General features: G+C 35.2%; 1 protein-coding gene across 1 annotated transcript; it reads right to left on the reverse strand.

The window, feature by feature from the left end:
* Positions 1–651: 651 nt before the first annotated feature.
* On the reverse strand, positions 652–10295 carry LOC139114998 (very low-density lipoprotein receptor-like). Its single transcript, XM_070676907.1, has 7 exons — positions 10136–10295; positions 7136–7207; positions 6388–6516; positions 5353–5460; positions 4191–4312; positions 1402–1476; positions 652–897 (listed from the first exon to the last, which is right to left on the reverse strand). The coding sequence occupies exons 2-7, from the start codon at positions 7194–7196 to the stop codon at positions 751–753; spliced, it is 642 nt and encodes a 213-aa protein (XP_070533008.1). The 5' UTR covers positions 7197–7207; positions 10136–10295; the 3' UTR covers positions 652–750.

Here is a 10295-nt window from a genome sequence, read left to right on the forward strand (position 1 = left end):
GTCTATGTTCCCTAGTGATTTGGAAAATTCGACCGTCTTTTGTGAATTTGTCACCAACAACGTACAACATCATTCAAAATCGTGACATCGCTGTCGTCCGCCACTACTGCACTAGGACCTGCTCACTTTGTAGTTCCGGTCCGTATGCTACTCATCGCGCCATTGGATAATATTTTACATGTAAAGCGAAAGGCCCTTTATTATCCAATTAGAGCTCTTGTAATATACCCCTTTAGTGTATGCGCATGTATACAGAGTGTGGGACGATTTCTGAGAGTGTGGGATCGATTTTTCCCACACCGTCGATCCCGCACTCCCAGTGTCCAGGAAAGTGAGAAATGCATTTGCTCCGACAAATACATGCATTGATACACACGTACGTACATGTAGGTTGAGACATACATACATACATGCATACATACATACATACATAGGCCTACATACATACGTACATACATACATACATACATACATACATACATACATACATACATACATACATACATACATACATACATACATACATACATACATACATACATACATACATACATACATACATACATACATACATACATACATACGTACATACATACATACAAACAAACAAACACAGGTAAGTCAGTTGCTAAATGAAGCCGCCGTGTTGGTTTTATTAGTAATTTTTATATCTCCAGGTATCAGGAAATAACTAGGAAAGAGTATCTCCTTTTTTCCTGGTAGTTTGACGTTGCTACAAGCTGTAGAAATTTACTGAACAGCAGTAACACTTTTCTTGTCCGGATAATAATTGCAGTAGTCATCTTTGCAGCAGAACGTACATCCGTTCTCCCCATCAACCTGTATAGGAGTTTCATAGCAGCCTGGGCTGTTCTTCTTCATCAATTTACTACACCTCTGTAATAATTTCAATAAAAATATAATCACGGATTTCATGGAAGCTTTTTCCATAATAGGCATCCTTAGATTTATTGCACCTGTTGAATTCGATTTTGAACACCCTTTATCAGTGTTCAATGACTTGAAAAACACTTATAAGCTCAACATACGTCAATAATCTTTACGCTACTTGTAGAGAGAACAAAAATAAGGCGCATGAGAGTAGATCTTTGAAGAAAAAATTACTATACATGTTAAAACTCCCCTTTAAATTAAATTAGGGTTTGTCTTTTGAGTGCAGTTGTCTGGGTCCCACTAATCTTCTCAGCAATTTTTACAAACTTCCTGTTTGCATATATTCTCGGGAATATATTCTCTAGAAACAAACTTACACTGTGCTTATTCATATCTAAATAGGAGCATTAAATGTCAATATTAGCATTGTTCTGGAACTTAAGCAAAGATGGGGATATTTGTTCTCAATCACGGTAATTGCTTAAAAACACAACTTGAATGCCTCACCTTCGCCTTCATACAGGCAAGTGTTACCTTCACTTTGCCGTTCCTGCGCTGTTTCAAACGGGTTACACATGAATCCTAGGGAGACGACAAGATGAGAAACAGAGACATAGTCACATAACCACTCAGCAACAGACGGACGCGTAAGCGGACGATTGACACACAAATGTAAAAGCGAAGAAAAGGAATGGTCATAAATATTATTCTTGAGGCCATCATTTTGCATATTGTGATGTAAACATCACCAACATGATTCCAGACATGACAATGGAATAAGAACCATTTAGTTGTTTCGACTGTATGCATGGAGGGTATTTGATGTACACCCACAATGCCCTAAAGTGCCAAAGTTAAGAGGGGAAGTTCGCCTCTGCTCATCCCAGCTGGATAAGTATTCTATCATCGTTTTACTGTTTATTTATTTAATTGAGGATTTTATTAATTGAAAGATAACAGTGAATCCTATCTATTTCATCACTATGATCAACATTGGTTGCAGAGAAAAGATTTATCTCCCTCTTCTATTCCCTCTTTGACACAAGAAGTTTTTCGGAATTATTCTCTTTTGTCAACTGTTTTATCTTGTATGAGCATTTAGATGCTCCACTTGCTCTTTCTGAAAAAATACAGCAATAGTAGTTTATTTTAATTAAGAACGCGCCTCGGTTACAAATATTCAGACTATCAAACTTTTATAAATTATTTTCTGATATACCACTTGTGGGCGTTCAATTTAAAGCTATTTTGTAAAAAACTTTTTGACCTGCTTAGTTTATCGGAATTCGAAATTTTAATTTTCTCAATGAAGTAAACACAGGGATGGTGACCATTTTGAATTTAAAATACCAGTAAATCTTGGTGTTTTTTGTTTTGTTTCTCTAGTAGAAAAATTTGCTGGGTAACCCCCGATTATTCATTCTTGATTTTGACATTCTCTTTCAAAATCAAGATAAGTGAAAGATAACTTAAGAAAAGTTAGAGCAAAAGTTTAAGTCTTTCACTATCGAGGCGTATACTACCTTAATGCAAATATTTACAGAATTTAATAATACACATGGTTAGCATAATTACAGTAAGTGAAGAAATTGACATAGTCACTAAGATCCATGCGTGTCATTGAATTTTTTGTATCTAGTGAAACGAGCATACAAGTAAGATACAGGTGCTTGAAAGTGTAAAGGGTGAACATTTGAGTTCTTAATAAACATATCTAGTGCGCATGCTTAAACTCTTTCTCAAATCGTTCTTTCGCGCGACGCCAATTTGCTGCCCAACTGTGATCAAACAAAGTTACTTTCTTCCTGGGATATAGAGGCTAGCGGATTCTTGCCAAATTTGGCAACTAGTCTTGCGCAAAAACATTTATTAAGCATTATGTAATTTACATCAGGCTTCACTCCACACATGATGTTTAACTTTAAGGTGTTTTTCAAAATGAAATAGTGACCCTCACAAAATGTTACGTTTGCAGGAAAAAAGTGACCTCCAAAATTTCCAGGCACATAAACAGTGAACCCCCCTGCGTGCCAAAGTATGTATCAATAATATCAGATTGACGTATCATTTCGTATTTGATCTTTGAACTTTCAAAGAATACTTTTTAACTTTCATAAATCATCACTAGGTTGAAATTCCAATATCATATTTGTTGTTCACATCTGCTCTTTCAAACACCCTGTTCTCATAACGTACATTTATATCAATTGTCAAACATATATAAAAGCACAGATTTAGTCATAGACCCTCTAGAAATGATTTAGCAAGTTTGTATTGGAAACAAATATTCAGTTTCCTCATTCACTACAATGACAAGTGAATCAACATTTCGGTGAAAAGTTCTTGCAAACGCATGCACTTGTAACCTACCTAGTCTAATCAAGTACATTAACATCAATTATCAAGTGTCCATAATACACAGATTTAGCCAGTTTTGTATTGTAAAGAAATCTTAATAGTTTTTCCTCATATAGTGAATCAACATTTCGGTGAAATTTCAAATTCAAATTTGTTGCACACATATGTACTGGTAAACACATTTGTCTGATCAAGTGTCAATATCAATTATTAAGTGTCTATAAATACACAGATTTAGCTAGTTTTGTATTGGAAAAAAATGATCATAGTTTTTCCTCATAGACTACAATGTACAGTGAATCAATATTTCAGTTAAAATTCCAAATTCAAATTTCTTGTACCCATATGTACCTGTACCCACCCTATTCGTACCAAGGAGATTTATATCAACAAGTAGTCATCTATAAATGCACAGATATTGCCAGTTTTATATTGTAAAATAATGTTCATAGTTTTCTCGTACTTTTCCATGTATAGAGTGAATCAACATTTTTTTAAATGTGATCCAAAAATGAAATTTATTGTACACATATGTACGTTTTCCCTCTCACTTCAAGGAAAGTACATTTATCAAACATACGAAAACGTACAAATATAGCTTGTTTTGTAGGGAAGAATATATTCCAATGTATTACGAATGATTTTTTTTGGTGAAACACTGTATCGACCATATATTGCCTTATTATAGTTGCGCAAAAAAATGATGAAACCTCCCCCAAAGGCATGCATGAAATTCCCCGACCCTTCAAAAATGCTTGCACGAAAATAGCGACCAACCCTGAAAATATACCGGTCCTATCCCCTTGTAATTTCCGTCCAGTGCTTTATACCTTCTATTTTTAAAACATTTTGGGAGAAAACACACCTTAGAAAACTAGCAAGAAGGCTTAAATTGGCCACAGTTTGTGGAAAAGAAAGATGATGCCTGAAATATTTACCGTGAGTTCACATGGTTCTTTCTCGTATTTGCCCTCATAGTTACAGAAATATGGCCAATGTTTCTTAATAGTGTGCCATTCCTTACGAGTGTCCCAATTGAAACATTCATAGCATCGTGGTCCTATAATAAAGAAGCAACACAGAAAAGATTCTTTTGTACACATTACATTCAGAATAAACATTGATGATTACGGATAAATTACCCACAATGTTTCCTGAACAAAATAAATATATAAACCCATAGAGCGTATACTTACCCGGTTAGGAATTCGGTATTTATCCTTGAACATTAAACGAACAAGGCTTATATAAATCAAACTCAAGTAAATTACAAATTTATTCGTCAAAATAAGTTATTTCCAAGGGTTTGAAAGTGAAGTGAATAGAATTTGAAACCACTCTAACGTTCTGTTTTGATTTTTGATTAAGGCGAGAGAGAACCAAGATATGAAATCGTTAAAAGATATGTACAGATGTAGATAGAAACCACTGGTGGTCGTAACTTTGAAAACATCTGTGGAATCCTGCATTTCGTTCGACACAGTAAACTGAGAAAACGCTCCATCGCTGTAATCCATTCGCGAAGGATCATAGGTTGTTTACGTTATGTTTTTATTTTTCAAATCGTTTTTCTTTAAAGCTTGTAACAATAGCAATCGGATACTTGTATTTTTCATCAAAAGAGGTGTTCATATTCATTAGAGTTCATATTGTCTTTTGAACATAAACATTATAGTATTGCACCTTTCAATTTTTTTGTAATGTTCAACCCTGAGTAAAATAGAACAGCTTTGTTTTCAATTTTTGTTTTGTATTTTGGCAAAATTATTTGAAAGGTTGTAGAAAATATTTCAACCCATCTACCTCACATGTGAAAGGCATGCTTGCAAGAACCAATCAATTTACTTTGCCCTTACGTCGTTATATAATATTTTATAGTGCCATCCGGCATAGCAATCTTTTGACTTGTAATGCATGTAAATATCACTACAATTGATAGTAAAGCGAAACCTTTCTAGTGTGCTGTTTGACCGAAAAATGTTTTGGAAGAATGACACAGATTGTCTGACCAAATGTTGTTTTAAGAGGTGTATCCATCATACGTCAGCAAACGTATCATGTCCATAAGAGGCATGTCCGTTTGCTTTTGTTTGACCTTACCACATATCTCGTCCTCGCCGTTTTTGCAGTGGTTATATCCATCACATCTGAAATAGCCTGTGATACACACACCATTATCACACTGGAAGCTCGGCCATGGACAGGGTCCTCGAAGAAAAAAAGCAAAGTGCATCGCCCGGTCATATTAAACCTATTTCATTACGTTTCTATCAACATATAGGCAATTGTAATATTTTTGTCGGCACATAGTATAAAATATTCGAGCTTATTTCACGATGTCAGTCTATAAAATCCGAATAGAGGTATCTTGTCGAAAATTTATCTTTAAAAATATCATCATATTCCTTTGATTTACACCACATACTTACCAAGATACGACGCGTGTACTGACATGTAGTATTAGGCTTACGTTATTATCACATAATTTTCTGTCGGAACATACCACTGTTGGTGGCTAGCACCGACAAGGGTAAACAATTGCATTTTAATTGGCGAGAGCTGAAAAGAAACTATCTCTTGCCAACAATGACTACTAGCATGATGACTATCGTTCCAAACCTTTTTTCTGGAGCATGTAACAAGACAAGTCAAGCTTCAGAAAAAGACATGCGTTTTAATGTAAGTGAAAGCATTGATAACCCCGAATAAAGCTGTTTGGTTTGTCTCCTGTTAGAATTCTCAACTGCAGTTATTTTGGAATGCCTCATACATTTCTGAGATGGCCTGGTGTGAACTAGGAATTGTCAACGTAAGATAACGCCGGTAATATTTCTTTAAACTTGTAAAAAGTTTTGTGTTGGTCGCGCACAACAAAAACATATTAATGCTGAACGCCCATTGCTTGACGTTTACCGTAAAATATCAATACTTATATTTCGATGGTTTCAAGTTCAGCAGTACAGGTGCAACTTATATTGCTCCAGGTTAATGCATGATGGAATGGCAAAACAATAAAAAAATGCACGTCTTTCATTCTCGAAGATATAGTCAAAAGTGTAATAATTGTGCGTCAGATGGCTCTTTCCCTTGGTATTTTTGTGTACTTATGATTGCAAACATTGTTTTCTCACTTACCAATGGGGCAGCCCTCTTCGTCCTCTTGTTCATCTCCAGGACAGTCTGGCCACTGATCACAGACGTAACTCTCCGGAATACAGTCACCAGAGTAACATTGGAATTCTCCTGGTCCGCATTGTGCCGCTGCTGTTGAAGACAAATCACGATGAGTTTGCACTTCTTGTCTTGTGGTACCAATTAGATATCGTCTGCGTCTGGTACGTCTGCAATATTGTTTTCTTCGTCTTTTCAGCAGATTTACGGCTACTGAACGCACGCGCCCCGAGGACAAATTTTTCGGATGCCAAGACATTTACATATTTGCTATCCTTTCTGGTTTGTTGCTTGTGTGTTTGGAGCCTTTGAAAAGTGTTTACACATAATAAGCAATCATTTTAAATTTCAAATATCTGTAAATTTATTTTTCGTCGTTAAAAGTTTTGTGCGGTAACCCCCATCAATTTAAAATTTCATGGGGAAAAGTTTAAGCATAATTCTGAGGCGCGTCTTGCTTTAAACAAATTGTATTTGATCCCGATATTATCCATGCAAGCACCTATTTGTATATCCGTTCGATATTCGCCCTATTATACAAAATAATGATTTCCATAAACTTGATGGATCGTTGAATCACGGCAGTGATCACAGCAACAACATTTTCACTTCAAAATCCGAATGTGTTATTTTCAATACACTATTGATATTGTTGGGAAACCTTCCTACAGAATAATTGCTTATTCGAACAGTTGTAGAAATCTACACTAACCCGGTCTTGCCAATTCCAAGAAACCGACAACAATGACAACAGCCACCAGCAATTTAATCATATTGTTCTGCCCTGAAAGAAATGACAAAACACAACGACAGATGGATTAATTAGCTGATATGATATTTTACACTGAAGACTGTGATTATAGTAAAATGCAACGTTAGAGTGGCATTATTAACTCAATAGCGGGCGCGCCTTGTAGAAGCCATCGGGACGATTAAACAGCATATGGTATGATTCCATTTAATATGTTGAAATGAAAAAAGAAAGAGATCAAATTTGTTTTCAATACGCGAAAAAGCAGACATATGGTCCCTATATCTTCAATTTGTATTTCGAAAAAAGAAATAATGCAGTGTAAAAATGCCCCCATGTTCAACGGAAAAGACTTACTGTAGTCAACTATTGATACTGCCTATACTAAATGATACTAAATGCCTATGTGGACTTTTAAATATGTGTTTAAACATCTGTATCAAGTGACCTTAGATTTAGTGCAGTCATTCAGAATATAGATCGCGAATTGCAAACATTTATTCCCTGTTTAGAGGTATAACATTTGATGAAGTGCTTCTGGACATTCACAATAAATACAACAATTCATTTAGTATGAAAATCATCACTTAACTGACAGGATATTGCTAATGTGTTTGCGTTCTATTACAGTACTGTGAGATCAAGTTTTGTACCAAGTTTTATCCAATTCGCTGCAGTATTTCTGGACATATCACTCTAATACAAAAGTTTACTAATATTCAAACTAGCAATTAATCGACATGAGTCTTTTCACGCAATTACAGCACTAAAACAACAACATCTGTACCACGTGTCATTAAATTTGATGCAGTATTTTTGGACATATCACACTAAACAGGAAAGTTCATAAAATATGCAAATAAAATATTATTTAACATGATACTAATATACGTCTTTACACACTGTTTAAGCAACGTGAACCCAACATCTGTACCAAGTTTCATTAAAATTTGATAGAAAATTCATTATATGAAAATTATCTTTTTAAATAGTGCTAAATGTTTTCGCGAGATCAACAACTGTACCACGTTTTATCAGATTTGATGTAGTATTTCTGGACATATCACCCTAATTATGAAAATTCATCAAATATACAAATTAACAATTAATTGACATGTGACTGACAATTGTCTTTGCATGCTATTACAACACTGTAAGATCAACAATTGTAACAAGTTTCATCTAATTTGCTGCAGTGTGTTTAGACATATCACACTAATTATATGAAAGTTCATAAAATAGCAATTAGCATATTTTACTGCTAAATGTCTTTGCACACTATTTTGGGACTGTGTGCTCAAAATTTGTACTAAGTTTCATCAAATTTCCTGAAATATTTCACATATCACCCTAATTAAGAAAATACATCAAGTTTGCAAATTAGCAGTTGATTAAAGTATACTTCTAAATATCTTTGCACTCAAATACAGCACTGAGAGATCAACATCTGTACTAGGTTTCATGACGTTTGCTGTAGAATTTCCATGCATGTCACCTTAATTACTGAAATTCATCAAATATATATATAAGCGACTAAAGCCCCACTAGCTGTAACTCTTGAAATTTGTTGACCTCAAACTATCTTCCTATTCTCTCCTGGTTTTCTCTGAATTCTACCCTCTGAAGGGATATGGGCTTTTACTGCATTAGGAAACCATTCTTTTGTGAAACATCTTACAAGTAAATTCAAATTTTAACGGTCATTTTGATTTCACGCCATTTTCAAAAATTTTTAATATCACAAAGGAAACAGAACACACAATGTCATACTTGAAAACATTCACCCCTATGCATTACATTGCACTAGCTACTCTGTGCAGTTTATGTGACGATTTCAGTGCAGATATGCACAGTATCCATGATTTTGCCTTTTCACCTGGGGCGGCGATTTAATGTTCGGGCAAACATTTAATGGGAGTGTTATCTTTATCTTGTTCAAAGTTGCATATACAGTCCCACGGGTAGTTAATAAAAGGTGTATACACATACCTAAATCAGTACATTCTCTCAAACTTATTTTAGCTTGAAAGTGAAATGATCATAAAAATAATGCTAAAAGATACAGCTAGTGGGGCTTTATTTGACATGATATTGCTAAACATCGTTGCATACTATTACAGTTCTGGTATATCAACATCTGTTCTAAGTTTCATCGAATTTGAGTCAGTATTTCTTGATATATCACCTGAATTAGCAAAAATTAAATTAAATATGCAAATTGTCAATTAATTGACACAATACAGACATACACATGTCTTTGTGCTTAGAGCTCTGTAGTGACCAACATCTGTACTAAGTTTCATCAAAATTGGCATACAGTCTCTCTAGAAATACAGCTCTTTTTAAATCACTTATTATGCATGCTACATGCAAACATACAAAGACGCGTATGTATGCCATAGTGAATTATCCCTGTACCAAGTTTGAAAGGAATAGGCTTAGTCATGTCCGAGAAATCTCAGTGGACGGACGCACGCAACCCAAATCATAAGTCACTCGGACTTCGTCTATTGGGACTAAAATCACATCACTTGCGAGTCATGGATCACATTCACGTATGGTTCTCAATGTACGGTGGTCACAGTCATATACATTCACTGTCAAAAAAACCCGAACTTTTTGGCATTGAAATTGACTGTTATGTCAATGCACACGTCGTGAGTGAAAAGTTATGACTTTTTGCTGAAAATAAACCCAAGAGGTTACTCCTTCACAAAATGCCACTGTCTTCAAGGTCATCTCTGAGAGGAAAATCGAAATCTACGCAACTTTCTATTTCTACAAAAACGAAAAGATGGAAACTCCCCTACCTCATATGAAAAAATCAGTTCACATGAATCTTGACCCAAACAAAATTGTAGCGATCGTGAAAGTCTTTCTCATGGAAGAATATTCCGCCTTGTATAGCAGACAGGCATGCAATTTATGAATCAAAAACGTATAGTATAACATGTTCAATACCTTGTGCACAATTATCAATGCGTCTCTGATTTTAGCAGTAGTTATCCTCGTTGAGAAGTGCGGTTTCCCACTTGTTTTCTGGCCAGAGTAGAGGGTGACGGAGTCTGTACGGTCTCTGTCTGATAACACATGGTTAGTCGCAGCGCTTATTAAGCGGCTC

Source organism: Ptychodera flava, chromosome 16 (assembly GCF_041260155.1).
Source record: "Ptychodera flava strain L36383 chromosome 16, AS_Pfla_20210202, whole genome shotgun sequence".
NCBI lineage: Eukaryota > Metazoa > Hemichordata > Enteropneusta > Ptychoderidae > Ptychodera > Ptychodera flava.